General features: G+C 35.8%; 1 protein-coding gene and 1 non-coding gene across 2 annotated transcripts; one reads left to right on the top strand and one right to left on the bottom strand.

Moving 5' to 3' along the window:
- Positions 1–251: 251 nt before the first annotated feature.
- Positions 252–13,705, bottom strand: LOC113869201 (the record flags this gene model as incomplete). Its single annotated transcript, XM_027505415.1, is given in 7 exon segments — positions 252–442; positions 502–595; positions 11,440–11,776; positions 11,810–12,143; positions 12,435–13,148; positions 13,254–13,492; positions 13,593–13,705. Coding segments are annotated over 7 exon segments (2,022 nt in total), but the record flags the coding sequence as incomplete, so codon positions are not given.
- Positions 13,706–16,077: 2,372 nt separating this feature from the next.
- On the top strand, positions 16,078–16,184 carry LOC113870587. The gene has a single exon (XR_003505608.1). It is a non-coding gene; the product is annotated as a small nucleolar RNA R71 (small nucleolar RNA).
- The last annotated feature ends 5,637 nt before the right edge of the window (positions 16,185–21,821 follow it).

Consider the following 21,821-nt stretch of genomic DNA (forward strand, 5'->3'; position numbering starts at 1 on the left):
TCATGGCAGCTTGTGCAGGTGTCAAAATCCATGTGTTTGAGAGTTGTGTGATAGTGACAAATTCTGCACAAAACACCAAAATTTTATCAATTATCAAGTAAAAGGCAATTAATTTCAAAAACTAGTAGATATTTAAAGCAGAAATGTTTATAACTAAAATTAAACTAAAACATAATTACAAAGTCAAAAGTCTAAAACTTAATTATAATTGTCTACAATAATTCTAAATGACAGAAATTTAAAGTCCTAAACTATTCTTCTGCTTCCTCCTCATCTGAGGTGTCTTCTTCTGAATCTTCATCCTCGTCTTCTTCTTCTTCTACCTCTTCCTCCACTTTAGTTGGCTGTGGGAAGTGAGTCTTATAGATTGGCATATCTTTGAAAATTGAGGAGCAAAGGCACTGAGCCTTCTCTGCCAAGTCTGGTGTGTGGTCATTCCCATCTTTTGACCAATGTTTAGCATGACACACTCCAGCAACATGATTCCAGTTTTGACACTACTGTGGAGCTCAGTCTGCCTCTCAGCCAGTGAATTTTGCATTTCTGCCAACAATGTTAGTGTATCCTTAATCTTCATTGGTTTTTCTTTCTTAAACTGAGAGTGAATGAAGGATTAGTTCACAACTGCATTAAGAACAGAATCACATACTCAATTCAATTAAAACCTCAAGGTCCACATCCAAAATTACATCACAATATCAAATTTGGATCCATGGATCCCTAACAAAAAAGAAATCAGAACATGCTCCTAAAAGAAAAAGAGAGAGAAAGAGTAGAAGAAGAAGAGTTGCAGAATTTCTTCATAAATCCAATCCCCAGCCTGATTCCTCAAGGTCCAGAGCTTGGAAGTCGCCCCCAATCTCCCTCTCTAACTCTCCTAAGGTGTGAAAATGAAAAGAAAAAAAAAATGGCAAAAGACTCCCTTTTCTAAGTTCCTAATTCCTATTTATAGAGTTCCTTTAATTCTTCGACTTAACCCTTGAAATTTTGATAGTTAGTTGTCCCCAGGTGTTCTGGAATCTTCTAAAAGTGATACAAAAGCTCCAAACATCCAGAATTGGAAGGAAGAAGAAGTTATGAAAATTGCAAAATTGTGCGCCAAAACGCGCAGTGGCTGGAGTAAAGGCAAGCAGATGCACGCCTTGGCTGCATATGCTATGAGTTGCAACGTGCTCTTGCGCGCCAAAGCTTCAAATGATGTGCGTTTCAACACACAGCACTTCAATGAATACTTCTTCTATGTGCTTAGCTCTGCTACGCCATCTGCTATGCGTTTGCATGCTCTATTGCGCGCCAAAGCACCAAGTGATGTGCGTTTCAACGCAATGGCAGTTATCCAATTTCAGTTGCTGGAGTGTTAACGCACATCACTTAGAGTGGCCACGCAGACCCAATGCTGTATTTTGTTCTTTCCACGTTCAAACACCAATCACTTGGAGTTGTAACGCCCAACTTTTAGGATTTCTTCAAGCTTGATTCTTTGACTATTCTTCTTCAATTTCAGTTGCTAATCCTTCCTTTAAGCACTTTCAACAACTTTCTATCTTTTTGCATGAACTCCTACAAAAATCTAAACAATTTTTAATATTTCAACAAAACAACAATTTATACTAATTATTTTTTTTTGTTGATCTTTTCAAGTTTATTTTAGAACTATTTTCCTAATTATTAACCAAAAACTATGCTAAAAACATGGTAAAATATGGATTTATCACCACCCCAAACTTAGAATTTTGCTTGTCCTCAAGCAAATCAAATCAAACAAAAGGGAAAGAGAATAATCCAATTGACAAGAATTCAATCATCAAACTGATTTTTCAACACTTCTAATTCCCAATTCTGTATCTTTCTGATTTCTCATCCAAATCAAGTTATTCATCCATTGATCAACATGATCATTACACTGTTTTAACCACTCAATCAACAAAAATATGCCATCTGAATTCATGTAATTCAGCAAAGTTTCATATGAGCAAAATTGAAAAATATGTTCACAGCTCACAAGTAGTGTTTCCCTCATCACTCAATTCGTGTTTAGGCTCAGTATTTGCTCTCAAAATCATCATTTTTACTACACTCTACCATAGGCTTGCATATATTCTCAATCTCCTCTAAAAAAAATGTAACCAATCACATATCAAGAGAACTTTTCAAGTGAAATTGAGGTTAAAGGATAGGTAAGTGTTCAATCCATTTGGGAAACAATGCAGGTTATGCCAAACAGAAAAGATGCAATTCAAGTAGATGATATTCAGAATTTAGCATGAGATTGCATTCTCTTTGATATAGCTTTATCGAACACTTATCAAACACACAAGGTTTTCGCAATTATGTGTAGAATAATGTCAACCAAGGTCGAAATCTCGAGGACACGTTTGTATCTAATTCTTCTTTGCCAAATTGTTAAAATGAAACAAAAGATTGGGGAATTTTGAAAGTTTAAGAATAATCTGATCAAACGCATAAAATTCTGGAATAAAAGAGAAATCAAATGAGAATTAATTGATCCACAAGTCATAGGTTCATGCAAACAACATCCTTCATTGTTTCCCTAGTTTGAACATCTAATCCATTAACTAATTCAATCGAATTTGCTAACAAACTAGATTATGAATTTGACTAATAGATCTATCAATCTAATTCAATTTCATGAATCAAACTTCAATCGCAATTCAATTCAATTCCTATCCCCAAACATTATCAATATCTTGAAAAACGAAAGAGAAGAGGAGAAAAGAGAATTCAAACTTGGAGCCACTCTGAATCTTCCTTGCAATTCCCTATTCCTTGTGTATCAATCCAAGAAGCCTAGCCTTCCATTGAATCCAATGCTCAGCCAAGTCAAGAAGAGAGAAGAAGAAAGAAGAAAATGAAAAGTCACACCAAGAGAAGAGAGAGAATTCGAGAGAGAATTTTAGGAGCCAAAACCAAATTTAAAAAAATGTGTAAAAAAACAAAAACAAAAAAATGTTTTCAAAATGGAGCCTCTAACATATTAATAGGCACCACTTATGATCAGATCCAACACTAAAAGGAAGGGCCCACAAGTGTAATTAAACAGCCCAAATTACAAGCTAATGAAATGTTAATACAAATGAAATGAAATTACAAGAACAAAATTCGAATACAAAAATTCCTGCACAATTTTCCTAACTTAAAAAATTCATAGAAAATACAAAAAAGCTCCAATTTGGACGATCTGCATATGAATTTTATAGCCCAGAAAATGAGGAATCCAATGCAACTAGAATCAACCGAACAGACATCTATGAAAAAAGTTACAATCAAAACAGTGAGTGTAGGTCTAAAAATAGAATTTAGACATTAATTGAAATTGAGTTCCTATCATCCAATTAACTAGGAAATGCTATAATTTGTGAAATAAGGGAACATGAAAGGTAATTTACACACTCTAAAGGATTGAAAATGTGCACAAATAATGCATGCTATCACTCTTTTCTTCCATTCAATTTTTGCACAACATTTTCTGAATTTTTTTTTTTGAAATATTTCAAGTGCTGTTCATATATCAGTTTATGCATTTATGCATGAATTTCTTTTTTGTTTTTCATTTCCTATTTCTTCTTTCCAATACTTTAATTCTTCATTCAATCATTCAATCGTTCTTCTCAAATGACTCAGATTTTATTTTTGCTATTACTTTTCTTTTCAAACAACTCATACTTTGCTGTTACCTACCCCAAACTTAAAACTTTGCTTGTCCTCAAGCAATGTTATACAATATCACAAATGCCACCCCAAACTTAATTCTGAAAATCATCTTTGGTTAAACTTAAATTGCCTCTTTCTTATTTGGACAGGTGTCATGGTTTTTCAGTAGGGCTTGAATTGAAGTTTACCAAAGGCCAAGTTAAAGGGTGAACTAGGATTTTCAGTATAAGGGAGGTTTACTTAGGTTCTAAGCATACGCAAAGAAGGCCTCCATCATATATGTGACTTTGACATATTATAAATTCAATCAAGAACAATGCAAGTTCTAGAGGTGCAGCAAAATATAAGATCCATTTCACACATCAAGAAATGTCATGCATGAGGCTCAAGTCTCACCAAGGAATTTGAAGTGATAATGTCAATCAATTAAGCTCATAATCCACTTTTTTCAGAATTATGTGCACAAAATGGCAAGATTACCTCCTTTTGAAAATTACAAGTGTGATAATCATGTGAGAATGGGAAAAACAACTTATGAAAATAGAAGAAAATTAGAATTCACAGAAATGCAATCAAATACAGTGCATTCATAGAAGTCAGTTCATGATCTAATCTAATATTTTTGTGTTTTTCTGGGAGTATTTTCAGTGATAGGGAAGCTAAACTCATGAAATAAGAAGTACAAAATTCACCCCCTTTCATGGCAGTTGTGCAAGTGTCAAAATCCAATTTGCTTCAGTTTTGAGTTATAAGAGTATGGTCTACAAATCTACGCCTCCTTGATCTAAGCTTTTCTCTAGGTGAGCTTGCATCTCTCAGCTGGAATTGGAGGGCAATAATGATGTAATCCTACTTGTAAGTGATGGTACTGTAGATAATCAACACAAATGTACCCAATGATAAGTAAGAAAATCAAATTTTAGGGCTAGGGTTTTGAGAGCTTAGGGTTTTGTGCTTCTGTGTTATCACTCTTAGCACTTTAAGTAGCTACGCAGACTAGGTAAAAACTTTCAATGGGGAAAGTGAACACGCTAGAGTCATGTAAACGAAATATAGTAGAGTAGCTGCGCCCTTGCTTCGTTTAGATGCGCGTAGCTACTTCAAACGGGTAGAGTAGTTGCACAAACATGCGCGTAGCTACTTCAAATGCCTAAGGTAGCCACGCAGGAGCCTCTTCTTCAATTTTTCTAAGGTACCCTTGCACGTGGACACTCTTAGTGATTAGAGTGTCAGCGTAAAGTTGCGCGTGTTCACTTCAAGTGGCGAGAGTAGTAGCGCGCAGTTTCGCGTGGACACTTTACGCACTTAAAGTGTTCACTTTAATGATCAAACTTCAGAAAACAACCCCTACACCTCAATTCTTCTTCCTCAAAGTGATTACTCAATTAATGAACATCCTTTTAAACACAATCATATCACTTTGTCTCATTCTTCTCTGTTTGAATTAACACCTGCAAAATCAAAACCCAAATTATATACATTTACTTCTATGAAAACTTAAGAATTAACCACTCTGTCATACTAAAAATTTAGAAGCATGCAGAATTTTAAAATTCAAAAGTAACCAAAATTAAAAATTAATCTAAATTCTATCAAAATTTAAAGGTCAGAAATTTAGAAAGGAACAGAGAAATGATCCTAAAGTATCTATGTGGTTATGCTGAGGAAAATGGATGTTCCAGCACTCTAACTCAGAACACTCCTCTATAGGTTGACACTTTTACTCCCAAAAAAAAATTATTACCTTCAACATGAAATTCAAATCATGTAAAAAATGAAATAAAAAACCAGAAAGTAACAAAAGCTAAAGGGAAAGAAGTGTGAGTTGCCTCTCACAAAGCGCTCTTTTAACGTCACTAGCTTGACGCTTATTGATCTTTGATTCTAAGAGATTATTTTGATGACAACAACTCTTGCTCTATCTTTAAATGTTTCCCCTTTTTTTCACCAACTTGCAGCTCTTCATTTAATTCAGAACCTGGATGAAATAAAAGTGGAGGGACTTCAAGCAGCTTGATATGCTCAGGGAGCTTCCTTTCATGCTCTTTATTATCTTCATATCTAATTCCAGTAAGGATCTCTCTTAGAATAAAATCATCATTCTATTTTTCTTGCTTAGAATTCTGCAGTCCTTGAGGAAATGGAAGCTTTTTGCTTTTAGCTTCATCTATTGACTTGCAAGCATCATCAAACAACCTCTTTTTGGTTCTTTTTTCATATTGTATCTTGCTGTAGTCCTTTGGTTCTTCTTTCTTTAAAATTGTTAATTGCTCTTTCTTGCAATCCTCTTGTTGCTTATCTTTAAGAATTACTACCTAAGTTCATACATTTCATCAAAATTCATGTGAGTACAATTAATCAACATGATCACAGCTCACTTGGAAGTGTTTCTCTCATCACTCAACAGTGTTTAGGTGGTGTTTTCACTCTAAATCATCAATTTCACTGCACTCTACCATATGCTTGCCCAATTTCTCCATCTCCTCTGCTTAGTACAATTAATCACACATCTAGAGGACTTTTTCAGGTTATAACAAGGCTAAGGTTAAGGTAGGTATCAAAGAAAATGGAAAACAATACATGCAATTTCAAAAGATCAGAGACATTTTGAGTGATTTGTTTTAAAACTAGCCTGGATCTACATTATTCCTCCTTACTTCTCTCACTTATGCAGTAAACAAATTTTTTTCTTGCAGCAGAATTTTCACTGATAATTTTCTTCTTTTCTTGCTTTCAGTCACTATCTTCTTTTTTGCAGCACTTTGCTGCACTTCTTTTCTTTTGAACTCACATTTTTGTTCTTTTCACAACTTTGCTTCATAAATTTTTCATTTTGCTGCATCATTTTTGTTCTTTCTTTCTGGCTTGTTGAATTCACACTTAGATATTTCCCACCCCCAAACTTAGAACATTGCTTGTCCTCAAGCAATTAAAATCTGGATGCCACCCCAAACTTAGTTTTAAAACTCATTCTTGATTAAACTCATTATGCCTTTGATCTTTTGAATGGTAAAAATTGGTTTTTCAGCAAGGCTTATAATGAGGTAATTTCAAGAAAAGGGATATTAAGCTCAAAAGGGTGAACTAAGACATTCAATCATAAAGGAAGGCATTTAGGCTGACTAGGTATAATCAAACATGGCCTTTATCATGTGGGTGAAAACTGTAGCATGCATATTCAATTAAGAACAAGGGCAAGTTCTAGAGAATACAGCCAAATATGATTAATCACACAAGAAAAAAAAAATTAGACAGCTCAAATCTCACTAGGTATTTATAAGTGATCATGTGGATGAATGAAAACACAATGCACTTTTCAGAAATATATGCACCTAGTGGCAACTGCCTCATTTTTGAAAATACAAGTGTGATCTCATTTTGAGAATGGGAAAAACAACTTAAAAAGAAATTCACACAGAATTCACAAAATTGTCAATCATTTTTATTTGATTAACAGCCAGCAATTTATTATCTATTCTAGTATTTTGGTGTTTTTCAGGAATAATTCAGTGTAATTGTGAAGCTAACTCATGAATAAGAGGTAGAGAATGAAACCCCCCTTTCATGGCAGCTGGTGCAAGTGTCAGCTTCCATGGTGTGTGAGTGTTGTGTGGTTGTGACATTTTCTGCACAAAACACCAAAAATTCTGTCAATTATCAAGGGAAAAGGGATTGAATTCTGCAGAATTAATGTGTGTTCAAAACATAATTGTTCAGAATTAGCATGAAACCAAAATATACCAAGTGTGCAAATTACAAACCCAAATTCTAAAATGAAACCAAAAAGTTTGAAACTTAATTACAAGACCATCAAGAGAAAATTCGAATTAACAGAAAAGAAAACAAAGATCCTAAACTAGTCATCTTGGGCATCCTCTTCATCAGAAATTTCATCTTTATCTTCTTCCTCATCCTCCTCATCTTCTTCTTCCTCCACCACTTCTTCAGTTGGCTGTGGAAAATGAGTCTTGTAGATTGGCAAGTCTTTAAAGACTGATGAGCATAGACATTGAGCATTCTTGGCCAAATCTGGTGTGTGATAAAGTTCATCTTTGGTCATTCCCATCTTCTGACCAAGATTCATCAACACACATTCCAATAGCATAGTTCCTGCCTTCAAACTGCTGTGGAGCTCAGTTTGTCGTTCAGCAAATTGATTTTGCCTTTCAACCAAAAGATGGAGGATGTCCTTCATCTTCATTGGTTTCTCCTTTCTGAACTGGGTGGGGATAGGTGCAGCTGAAGTGCAGGAGGTGGTGGCATAGATTTCCTTTACCATTGAGACAGAGATAGGGGGAGCAGATCTGATTTTCTCTTGGTAGTCTCCAACTTCAACCCCTGCATCCTCACAAAGTAAAGTGATTAATGAGGGAAAGGCTAGTGAATCTCTTTTTGTTTTCAGAATATTTAAGATACATTCACTAATTACTTCCCCCACATCAATGTACATATCATTAACTATAGCAAACAATAATTCAGCCCTCTTTACTGCCAGGGTTGAGCTATGCTTGACGGGCATGAAAGAGTTCAACAGAAAAGTACTCCAGACTTTAGCAAATGGTAGCAAGTTCTTGGTGGTGATACACTTGGGTTTCTGGGCGAGGTTTAGCTGCCAAGTTGTGCCTGGCCTTCCAATTCTGTGCAGGATTTCAATATAATCCTTGTCTGGACTATTCTTAAAGTCAGTGAAGTCCATCTGCCCAGGTTGCCTTTTAGTGTAAATTTCCAACACTCGATTGATGTTGGCAGCAGTGAAATCCATCCTCATACCCTTGACCATTGTGTGAAATTTGGGAATTTGGTCTCCCTTGAACCGCATTGCATTTGCATAAAACTCCTGTGTAATTTCTCTCCAACCATTATCAGCCAAGGAGCAGAAGTTGTCCCATCCCCTTTTCTGAATTTCTTCTGAGTACTCAGGGTAGTTGCCTTCAGCAATTTCAAAGGCTCTATCTGGGACAATCTTCCTCCTCAGAATATTTGCCTTGAAATAGTTTTCGTGAGCAATACTCCTGAATCTTGGATCATGATCAGTAGGGGTAGAGGTAGAAGGAGCATTTCTTCTGGTCGGCTGAGGTGGTGAATAGGTTGCAGGTGTGGGTACACTTGGCTGAGGAGGGTCAGCGATTTCAATGGGTGAGGAAGGTGAGACACCATCAGTTCTTACTCTTTTAGTGGTTGAAGAATTCCTGGCTGTTCTAGCTTGCATATTCCTGATAGATCTCCTTCTTGGAGTGTTGTTGGCAGATCCAGCTTTGGTCTTCTTAGAAGGTCCAACTGGTGTATTCAAAGAAGTTCTGACCATTTTGAAGTGGCTGCAAAAACAAGCAAGTAATTTGACAGTTTAAAATTCATGACACAGAATTGTGACAGTATAGATCTCTTTACTAGATAATTTCAATCAATCCATGTGCAGAATTCTAACTTGCAGTATGTATCTATTTACAATTAGTTGCTGTCATGAGAATGTAATCATATAAACACAAGCACTATTGCAAATTACTAAGCAATCACAGTCAAAATTGGTTAAACCTTTAAATTTGTAGTTTAGAGTGCACACTCTCAAAGCACATCAGGTTAACGTAGAGATGCTATTATAGGTCATCAACATATTTTTTTACATGCTCTCTTAACTTTTCAGATATACCAGAACTTAGGTACAAAATTAATCAAACCATATTCAGGGGATTTTAAATTGGCCTTCATAATTTGTTCCCTCAGAGTTCACAATTTCACCAAGAATGCAGAAAAAGAATCACAATTTCCAACCACATTTCAACTACTAATGGTTCCTAAAAGAATTTATCTTCTGACAGCAAAATTCCATCCAGAATATTGCCTATTGTTTCTTTGAATCACATACAATTAGGACAGTGCACTCATTCATTATCATCAAAGACTAAAGATCAGCTTAATGCAGGACTATCAGTATGCTATCTGTACAATCAGGCAGTGCAATATACAGCAGTAATTAGTTCCATACAACTCAGTTCAGACATTAACATTCAAATATTGCATGCAAAGAGTATTTTCATTGATGGCAACTGGAATATTTCTATTTCTTTCAAAGTCATGTTCAGATTTTTCGCATAATGCAGATGTGAATATGTTAACAGAGAAGATTGAATGACTTTGAAAACTTATTCACAGTATTTAAAGTTCCTTAAATTGAATACGCTCAAGATATTTCCCCTTTGCCATTTTTGACATTTTTCCAGAGTTGCAGCAAAGAAAAACCCTAAATACAATTTCAGAGAATGCAGAGAACGTACCTTGAGCTTCAGAAATGTGAATGACAGTGAAAAAGAAGGAGCAATTGCTTGCTGGTTGCTTCACGAAAGATTGAAAGTCAGAGGAATTTTAGAGGGAAATGGGGATTTAGGTTTAAATGGATGTGAGCGTGGTTCCTTTATATGGAGTCTGGGGTCACGCGTGTGCACGTGCCCACTTTTTAAGTGAGAAGTGAACGTTCCCTTATTAATAAAATTCTGCGTTGTCACTCTTGTCGAACAGAGTGAGTGTTACAGAGAGCTTGGAAATTTTGAATGCAATGCGCGTTATCATTATTGCTGGGCAAAGTGATAACGCGCAAGCTTTTTGCTTGAGCGTGGTCACTTTTTTCATTAAAAGGAGTAACGCGCTAAGAAATATTTCATACTTACCTGCGCGTGGGCACTCTTGACAAGGAAAGGAAGTGATCCAGAGAGTGTGTTTTTCCCATCTGCCTCTGCGTTATCACTCTCATCAGCGAGAGTGATTGTTCCAGAGGAGAAATCTCAGAATTCCATCTCTGCGTGATTGCTTTCCTACAAAAGAGTGATTCCTTTCATCAATCCAAGTTCTCCAAACTTTAATTGGCTCACTTAACAAATCATAATCATTCCAATACACACTTACCATATAAAATACCTACTTCCCTCATCATGTTCACCCTTAATTACATATGCAACATTCATCCAAGGCTGAATTCTGCAGAATTTCTGCAGAACAACTATTCACTCCCTACTTATGCATTTTTGACTTTTACATTACACACTCCTATCATGAACTCTCAATTCATTCATCATTTTCGCTCCAAATTACAGATGCAACAAACATCACAGTTGAATTCTGCATAATTTCTGCTTAACATATTCACAATGCAATTCTGACTTTTCCATAACACATTATAGCATGAAGTCCAATTGCATTTATCAGATTCGCTACAAATGACAGATTTAGCATGCTTCAAAATTTACCTTTTGCATCAAAATTATAGAATATGATGAGTATGATGCAGAAATTTGTATTTTGCAGAGAATTTGCAGAATTTGATAACTATTATTCAGACTGTACAAGAACTTTAAGCATTCTAATTAATTCCAATCTGCATTCTTGTTTCAGTCACCAGATTTATTCCAAACATCAGATTCAGCAAGGTAACCAAGATGAAAAGTTCAGACTTTGACTTCTATGAATACTGTTAATTCAAAAATAATGCAGAAAACTTAAATTGGGTTAGAAATGTGAGTTGCCTCTCACAAAGCGCTTCTTTAATGTCATTAGCTTGACATTAAATGTTTCTCACTCAAGAGAAACCAGTTTCATGCATGATATGTTCCTTGTAAACTCCTCTCCATGATAGATCTTCAATCTTTGGCCATTGACCTTGAATTCTCTCCCTATTTTCAGATCTTCTATAAGAATTGCTCCAAAGGGAGAAGTTTCCTTGATTAAAAATGGTCCAGACCATCTAGATTTCAGTTTCCCTGGAAACAATTTTAATCTTGAATTGAATAATAGTACTTGTTGGCCAGTTCTGAAATCTTTTTGCAGAATAAATTTGTCATGGATCCTCTTGGTTCTTTCTTTGTACAACTTTGCATTCTCATAAGCTTGTTGTCTGAATTCTTCCAATTCATGCAACTGTAAAACTCTCTTCTTTCCAGCACTTGACAAATCAAAGTTAAGCCACTTGGTAGTCCAATATGCTCTGTGCTTCAGCTCTAGAGGTAAGTGACAGGCCTTTCCAAATACTAGCTGATATGGAGACATACCAATTGGAGTTTTAAAAGCAGTTCTATATGTCCACAGTGAGTCATCCAGTTTCTTTGACCAATCCTTCCTTGAACTGTTCACTACTTTCTCTAGAATTTGCTTGATCTCTCTATTTGAAACCTCCACTTGTCCACTTGTTTGTGGATGGTATGGAGTAGCAACCTTATGCTTCACACCATATTTCATTAATACAGCTTCAAGATACTTGTTGCAGAAGTGAGTACCTCCATCACTTATCAGCACTCTAGGCACACCAAATCTTGAAAAAATGTTCTTTCTTATAAAAGAAATCACTACCTTTGCATCATTTGATCTGGTGGGAATTGCTTCTACCCATTTAGACACATAATCCACTGCAACTAGAATGTATTCGGGTGAGAATGATGGGGGAAATGGTCCCATGAAATCAATCCCCCATACATCAAATGGTTCCACTTCCAAGATGTTGGTTAATGGCAACTCATGTCTTCTTGAAATATTTCTAGTTCTTTGACATTTATCACAGTTTTCCACATACTTCTTGGCATCTTTGAAGAGTGTAGGCCAAAAGAAACCTGCTTGCAAGACTTTTGCAACAGTCCTTGAACTTGCATGGTGGCCTCCATATTCTGAATTGTGACAATGCCATAGTATCTCAGCTTGCTCACTTTGTGGAATGCATCTTCTAATTAACCCATCTACTCCAATTTTGAATAGGTATGGGTCTTCCCACACATAGAATTTGCTGTCATGTAAGAACTTCTTCTTTTGCTGCCAAGTAAACCTCTTTGGAATGAATTGAGTGGCTTTAAAATATGCAATGTCAGCAAACCAAGGCATGTTTTCCACTGCAAACAACTTTTCATCTGGAAATTCTTCATTTATTTCCAATGATTCAGTGGTTAAACTCTCCAAAGGAAGTCTGGACAAGTGGTCAGCAACACTGTTTTCTTTCCCTTTCTCGTCTTTGATTTCTAGCTCAAATTCTTGGAGGAGTAGAATCCATCTTAATAATCTGGGTTTTGCATCCTGTTTTGTCAAAAGATATTTAAGAGCAGCATGATCAGTGTATACAATCACTTTTGAACCCATTAAATATGATCTGAACTTATCAAAAGCATATACAACAGCTAAAAGTTCTTTTTCTGTTGTTGTGTAATTCACTTGTGCAGGATTTAATACTTTGCTTGAATAATATGTAGCATGTAATTTCCTATCTTTCCTCTGTCCTAAAACAGCACCCACTGCACTATCACTTGCATCACACATGAGTTCAAAAGGTAATTTCCAATCTGGTTTTGCAAGAATAGGTGCAGAAATCAGTTTCTCTTTTAAAACAGAAAATGCATGCAAACAATTATCATCAAATATGAAATCTGCATCTTTTACAAGTAAATTACTCAAGGGTTTAGCAATCTTGGAAAAATCTTTTATGAATCTTCTATAAAAACCAGCATGTCCTAAAAAACTTCTAACTCCCTTAACATTGACAGGTGGAGGCAAATTACCAATGACTTCTATTTTAGCTTGGTCCACCTCCATTCCCTTCTCTGAAATTTTGTGACCAAGGACAATGCCTTCTTGTACCATGAAATGGCACTTCTCCCAATTTAACACAAGGTTAGTATCTTGACATCTCTGCAAAACAGTGGATAGATTAGCTAAACAATCATCAAAAGAATCACCAAAAACAGAGAAATCGTCCATGAACACTTCTATGATGTTTTCTACCAAATCAGAAAAAATAGAAAGCATGCATCTTTGGAAAGTGACAGGGGCATTACACAAACCAAATGGCATTCTCCTATATGCAAAGACTCCAAATGGACATGTAAATGCAGTTTTCTCTTGATCTAAAGGATCTACAGCTATTTGATTATATCCTGAATACCCATCAAGAAAACAATAAAATGAATGTCCAGCAAGTCTTTCTAACATTTGATCTGCAAATGGTAGTGGGAAATGGTCTTTTCTGGTTGCATCATTTAATTTTCTATAGTCTATGCACATTCTCCATCCAGTCACAGTCCTAGTAGGGACAAGTTCATTCTTTTCATTAGGTACAACTGTCATACCACCTTTCTTTGGAACAACTTGGACTAGACTTACCCAATTGCTGTCAGAAATAGGGTATATTATTCCTGCATCTAACAGCTTTATGACCTCTTTTTTAACTACCTCTTTCATGGCTGGGTTTAACCTCCTTTGTGGCTGCACAACAAGCTTAAAATTCTCTTCAAATAAAATTCTGCGCTTACAAAATGAGGGATTTATACCTTTCAGATTTGCAATACTCCAGCCAATTGCAGATTTGTGTTCTCTCAAAATTCTGAGCAATTTTTCCTCTTGTTCTTCCTTAAGTTCATTGTTGATGATGACTGGATTTACATGTTTCTCATCCAGAAATGCATACCGTAGGTGTGAAGGGAGTTGTTTCAGTTCTAGCTTTTGCTTTTCCTCTTCTTTATCGTCCTTTTTCAGCTCTTCTTTCACTAAATTTTCTGCAGGTTTTTGGATCGGCAGAGCTTCCAATTGCTGCTGCATTTCCATGATATCTTCTTCATTCAGAGTTTCAGATTTGTCATTCCCTGCAGATATTATCTCTTCTAACACAGCAGTTTCATCAAATTCTTTCATATGGTGTTGTGTAATAAAAGCATCCAGTATATCTACCTTCATACATGTATTATCTTCAACTGAATATTTTAAAGCTTCAAACACATTAAATATTACCTTCTCATCTTGAACTCGAAGCATAAGTTCACCTTTTTGCACATCTATTAAAGCTCTTCCGGTTGCAAGAAATGGCCTCCCTAGGATCAAAGGAATGTTAGAATCCACTTCCATATCTAGAATCACAAAATCTGCAGGAAAAATGAACTTGTCAACTTTAACTAATAAATCTTCAACAACTCCATATGGATAAGTGTATGATCTATCAGCTAGCTGCAGTGTAATGTTGGTAGGCTTCACTTCCTCTATGCCAAGTTTCTGTAGAACAGCTAATGGCATCAGATTTATGCTTGTTCCCAAGTCACACAATGCTCTTCCCACAGTGCAGTTTCCTATTTCACAAGGAATGCTAAATGATCCAGGATCTTTCAGCTTTTGAGGAAGCTTTCTCTTAAGAATGGCACTGCACTCCTCTGTCAAAGGTACTGTTTTGTCATGCTCTAGCTTCCTTTTTCTGGAAAGTAGTTCTTTCATGAACTTTGCATATGAAGGCATTTGCTCCAAAGCTTCTGCAAAAGGAATGTTAATTTGTAATTTCTTAAAGACATTCATAAACCTTTCAAATTGTTCCTCTTGTTTAGGATTTTGGACTCTCTGAGGATAGGGCAGCCTCTTGTATTTTTCTGGGTCTATTGGCTTACAAGCTTCCTCAAAGAGTTGCTTTTTGGTTTTCCTTTCAGAATTCATGGGAACTTTTTCTTTTTCTTCTGAATGGTCTTTCTTCAATAGCTTAAAATTTCCTTGTTGCAGATCTTGTTCAATGTTTCTTTCTGCTGCATCATTCACTTTCTTTTCTGCTGGTTTAGGGCTTGCAACTACAGCTCCACTCTTTGTAGTTATGGCTTGACATTGCTCTTTAGGATTGATTACTATATTGCTTGGAAATCTTCCTTCATCCCTGCTGGATAGTTGTTCAGCTAATTTTCCAATCTGTGTCTCTAGTTTCTTCATGGAAGCTTCTTGGTTTTTGAAGCTTGTTTGAGTCACCTTCATGAATTGCAGCATAGTTTCTTCCATCTCAGTCAACCTCTCATTCATAGGTCTAGAAAATTTCTGATTTCCTTGAGGTTGAGTGGATGAGTTCCTCTGAAAATAAGGCTGTTGTGTTGCTGGACCTGCATTAGAAAAAGGTAAATTTGAATTAGAATTCTTTGCAGCAGAATGTTGATTATTCCAATTAGAATACTGCTGAGTTCTATTATTCGAAAATTGAAATCCAGGGGGATATGATGGCTGTTGTCTCTGAAAATTATTCATATAATTCACTTGCTCTTGTGGTTCACTTGTGGATGCCTCACATGCACCATTTGCATGGTTTCCTCCACAAAAATCACAACTTAGCTGACTGGTAGGCATACTCCCTGTTTGCAGATTGTTGATTTGTTATGTTAAGGCAGCTAATTGTTCTGAAAACATTTGATTTTGTAGCTGATTTTGTGCAAGAAAAGTTTCCAGAACTTTAGCTTCATGACTAGAGTTTCTTCCTTGATTCCTTGAGTTTGAATTCTGATACATTGAAGATGCCATCATGTCAATAATCCTCTGAGCTTCTTCCAAGGACTTTGTATTTAATGAACCTCCAGCAGCAGCATCAACCATTGTTCTTGTTACTGCATTATCCCATTATAAAAAGTTTCCAATTGCATCCAATCTGGAATACAATGATGTGGACACCTTCTTAGCAATTCTTTGTATCTTTCCCAAGCTTCATACAATGATTATCCATCTTGCTGAACAAAGGATGTAATTTCTCCTCTCAGTTTAGCAGCTTTGGATGGAGGGAAGTACTTGGTTAGAAACCTGTTCACAAGTTCTGTCCAAGTTGTAATGCTTCCTTGTGGTTGAGCTTGTAACCAGCATTTTGCTCTATCTCTCAAGGAAAAAGGAAATAGTCTCAGTCTGATTGCTTCTTCACTAACCCCATTTATTCTTATGGTGTCACATAGCTGTAAAAAATTTGAAATATGTAAGTTAGGATCATCAGAATTTCCACCAGAAAACTGATCTTGTTGGACTAAGTGTAACAAGGCAGGTTTCATCTCAAAATGGTTGGCTTGAATAGTTGGCCTGATTATAGAAGAGTTAAAACCTTGCATGTTAGGAATTGCATAGTCCCCTAATGGTCTAATTCTATTTTGTTCTGCCATCTCTATTTCTGAATTTAGTTGTCTCAAAGATGTAGGTGTTCTTTTCACTCTAGGATTACTCTGAGATTCTGGAGAATGGACAGCTTCTAACTCACTATCACTCCCTATGACTTTTTCTGCTCTAGACTCTTTTCTCAATCTTCTTAAGGTTATGTCTATGTCAGGATCAAAGACTAGAGTTGATTTGTTTTTGTTTTTGCCACGCATATACAATTCAAAATGAAGCAAAAGTAAACTACAAGTTAGTATTCAGAACTGCACCACGAAAATTATGCAGCAAATATCAGTAAAAGTAATTGAAACACAAGTTTAAAAGTTGCAGAATTATGCAGAATGGACAAAATGTCTAACTACAGACTAATACTACAGAAATTCAGAGAACAAGATACTCAATCTAGCTATTCTTATGTTACTAATGATATTGAAACTCAAATTCCCCGGCAACGGCGCCAAAAACTTGTTGTTTGCAATCTAACATTAGCAAGTGCACTAGAATTGCAGCAAGTGATGAGTAAATTTAAGATCAGAATATCGTCTCCACAGGGAATTTAGGTTTCAAGTACCACTTCACAGAATTATAACCATTTGAGCCATACGAATTTTGGAATGAGATTTGTAACATATAACAGCAGTAAACAAAAGCAATTAAAGTAAAGAACTTGCAGAAAAACAGAGTATGTAATGAAATGAGATAGGAATGAAGAATAGTTAGGAATTTACTTCACAAGAATATTAGTATTAATTCAATTATGCCTCTGAACATTCAAGAACTTGGTTAATTGACAATCAGTTTCGCATAGTAATAGCCAAAGGTTAATTCCTTAACTCATTGACCCTAACAATCCACTAAACCTCCCTAATCCCTTAGGTGAGATTCAATTTCAAGTTGCATTAAGAATTAGAACTATAAGATTGCAGAATTAGGTCTCCTTATCCCTAAGAATCCCTAAACTCTGGTTGCCAATTCAGATCGGAGCAAACAATCCAATTCCCATTGGTAAAGATTCCTCTTGATTAATCAAATGAATTTCCATTCAAAGATTGCATGAAAAGCAGAATTAACAACTCAATTAATCCAAGAACTTTAAGTTCAAAAGATAAAGTCGAATCAACACATCAATTCGAGTTCCATAAACCCCTAACTATGGGAAATTAAGCACACATTGCAACAAAAACAGAGAAAGAAGAAGAAGAGATGAAGAAGAATGCAGAGCAGCCATGGCCACGAGCTCTAATCCGATCCCTCTTCTTGGAGCTTCAAGATTCGACCCCAATCTTCTCTCCACTCTCTCTCAACGAGAATCTAACTAACAAAACAGAAAATGAGCAAAAGATCCCAGTTTTCGCGCTTCAATCATGTATATATAGAAACCCCAGTTCTGCGCGTTGTCACTTTTCTTCACAAGAGTAACCACGCAGAAGCTTTATGTAGTGCGTGTGTTCACTTTCAAGAGCAAGAGTAACCACGCGCAACTTGCAGAGTTGAAGGCTTCTCTGGAACATTCACTTTTATTCATAATAGTGGCAACGCAGGAGGTCAAGGGCTGCGCGTGATCACTTTCGTGAGTAATAGTAACCACGCGCAAGCTGTCCTGATACAAGTGCCTCTGGAACGCTCACTTTCGTTGGCGAAAGTGACAACGCGCAGCTCATTAGGAATGGAGTCTTCTCTGGAACGCTCACTCTCGCTGATGAAAGTGATAACGCACACTGGCAACGCACACTGGCAACGCTCACTCTTATAAATAAAAGTGATTATGCACAGGCTCTTCTTCTCCTTTAGGCTCTGGAATGATCACTTTCACTAACAATAGTGATCACGCCCAGGCTGCATCCCATAGTTCTTGTATTTTGGAGTCCAACATTGCCATTCTTCCTCTTCCTTTCCATTGATAATCCATTTCCATGACTTTTGCTCAGATTATTCCTTTAAAAACAAGATAAATTCCTTAAGAACTAAGCATAAATTCTAAAATGCGAAAATAACTACAAATTGAAATAAAACTTTCAATCATTCTCTTTTTCTGAGTTTTTCTGCTTTCTTCATATATTTTCCTTATTAAATGAGCTAGAATTATGCTAAAATATTAGTAAAAATATGGATTCATCATTTCCATTGTAAAAATTACATATCAAGAGGATAATTTGGGCAACTCCAGCTTGAAAATTATTAATTAAAGCTTCAAAAGCATCTCCTTCATAAGCTCCTACTCTTGCAACTTGGCTTCGATGAAAATTCTGATACATGCTGGTTGCCATCAAACAATAGAGCAACTTATTTTTCTAGTTTTTCCTTGCATACAAAAAGAAAGTAAACAAAATTCAAATGAAATCAGTAACTAAGCAAAATGAAATATAAAATTATGCAAAAAGTTATAAAACAAAACATGCAGAAAACATAAAAATTTATGCAGAATGAGATTTACAACTATGCAGAAAAATGCAAAACGATATTATGCAGAAAACTACACAAAATGTAGAAAAAAAATTATGCAAAAAAATTAGAAAGCAAAATAACAAAAAGAAATGCTTAATCTAGCCATCTCTCTGCTACTAATGATATTGAAAGTAAATAACCCAGCAACGGCGCCAAAAACTTGTTACATTATTGGAGAACTAACTAGCAAGTGTACTAGGTAGTTGTAGCAAGTAATAAAATTTGGAAATCAATGTGAGTCCCAAGTATCGTCCTCAGGGATTAGGTCTATCAATTACCACTTCACAAATCAATAACTAGTTGAGCCAAACGAATATTGGAGATGTTTCGAATCATTTGAGAACAAAAACAATAAAGTGCAGAAATCTAAAAAATACAGCAAAACAGAATACAAATTTTGTATTAAAATTCTATATGGAAAATAGTTAGAAATCACTTCACCAGATTTTCTATTACAATGTAATAATGTTCTGGACTCTTAAGAATTTTAATTGATTGATAATCAATTTCACTTCTTTAACCAAAGGACAATTCCTTGCCTTATTGATCATAATATCTAATTAAACCTCCCTAATTCCTTAGGTGAAATTCAACCAAATATTGCATTAAGTTCTGGAAATTATAGGATTACTAGATTATGATACTTATTCCTAAGATCTCAATAATCTAGGCATATAATTCAGATTTGAGAAATAAACTTAATTTCCATTGATGAAGATTCCTCTAAATTCAATTGAATGAAGGATTAGTTCACAACTACATTAAGAACAGAATCACATACTCAATTCAATTAAAACTTCAAGGTCCACATCCAAAATTACATCACAATATCAAATTTGGATCCATGGATCCCTAACAAAAAGAAATCAGAACATGCTCCTAAAAGAAAAAGAGAGAGAAAGAATAGAAGAAGAGAAGCTGCAGAATTTCTTCATAAATCCAATCCCCAGCCTGATTCCTCAAGGTCCAGAGCTTGGAAGTCGCCCCCAATCTCCCTCTCTAACTCTCCTAAGGTGTGTAAATGAAAAGAAAACAAAAAAAAGGGCAAAAGACCTCCTTTTCTAAGTTCCTAATTCCTATTTATAGATTTCCTTTAATTCTTCGACTTAACCCTTGAAATTTTGATAGTTAGTTGTCCCCAGGTGTTCTGGAATCTTCTAAAAGTGATAAAAAAGCTCCAAGAATCCAGAATTGGAAGGAAGAAGTTATGAAAATTGCAGAATTATGCGCCAAAACGCGCAGTGGCTGGAGTAAAGGCACGAGGATGCACGCCTTGGCTGCATATGCTATGAGTTGCAACGTGCTCTTGCGTGCCAAAGCTTCAAATGATGTGCGTTTCAACGCAGACCCAATGTTGTATTTTGTTCTTTCCACGTTCAAATGCCAATCACTTGGAGTTGTAACGCCCAGCTTTTAGGATTTCTTCAAGCTTGATTCTTTGACTATTCTTCTTCAAGTTCAGCTGCTAATCCTTCCTTTAAGCACTTTCAATTTGCATGAACTCCTACAAAAATCTAAACAATTTTTAATATTTCAACAAAATAACAATTTATACTAATTATTTTATTCTTTTGATCTTTTCCAGTTTATTTTAGAACTATTTTCCTAATTATTAACCAAAAACTATGCTTAAAACATGGTAAAATATAGTTTTATCAATAGATCTCCTTCAATATTGCAACTGAGATAGAGGGTACAACTTTGATCTTCTCTTGATAATCACCAATCTCTACCCCTGCCTCCTCACAAAGTATAGTTATTAAAGAAGGAAAAGCCAGTGAATCTCTCTTTGTTTTTAGAATATTCAAAATACATTCACTGATCACTTCTCCCACATCAATGTACATGTCATTGACAGTAGCAAATAGCAGTTTTTCTCTTTTTACTGCTAGGGTTAAACTATGCTTGACTGGCATGAAAGAGTTCAGGATAAAGGTGCTCCAAACTTTAGCAAATGGCAGTAGATTTTTGGTGATGATGCACTTGGGCTTCTTTGCCTAGTTCAGCTACCATGTTGTCCCTGGTCTTCCAATCTTCTGTAGGATTTCTACATAGTCCTTGTCTGGACTATTCTTGAAGACACTGAAGTCCAGTTGTCCAAGTTGCCTTTCAGTGTTGATGTTCAGCACCCTGTTGATCTTAGCAGCACTGAAATCAACTCTTATCCCCTTGACCATTGTATGATATTTGGGGATTTGATCTCCCTTGAATCTCATGGCGTTGGCATAAAATTCCTGTGTGATTTCTCTCTAGCCCATACCAGTCATTGAGCAGAAAGAGTTACACTCCCTTTTCTGGATTTCCTCTTTGTACTCAGGGTAATTGCCTGCAGCAATTTTAAATGCCCTGTCTGGGACTATCTTCTTTCTCAGTATGTTGGCCCTGAAGTAATTCTCATGAGCAATGCTCCTGAATCTGGGATCATGCATTTCAATAAGTCTTGAAGCTAAGGCTCCATCTAGTCTACTCCTCTTTGTTCTTGGAGTGCCCTTTGAAGAACCTACTAGAGTGTTGTTAGATGTTCTTGCCATTTTAGATTGCTGGAATGGAGAATCAATTTAACAAAATAAAGAGGTTCAAGTCTGCTGTCAGGATAATGAAGTTATTCATACGCAGATGCAGACTTACAAATGCAAAGCATTTAGCAATCAAACTAAGATAGATTTTTAGTTTTTATCCCTAAATTGCAAGTTTAAAATGCACATTATAACAGTACAACAAAGTAACGCAGAAGGACACTTTCAGGTTTCAATTAATTTTTCAACAAAGCTCTTCAATCCACTCATTTTTAGTAAAAAATAATAATTTCATCATAA

The sequence above is a fragment of the Abrus precatorius genome, unplaced genomic scaffold, assembly GCF_003935025.1.
Source record: "Abrus precatorius isolate BTA unplaced genomic scaffold, Abrus_2018 Scaffold6, whole genome shotgun sequence".
NCBI classification, from domain to species: Eukaryota; Viridiplantae; Streptophyta; class Magnoliopsida; order Fabales; family Fabaceae; genus Abrus; species Abrus precatorius.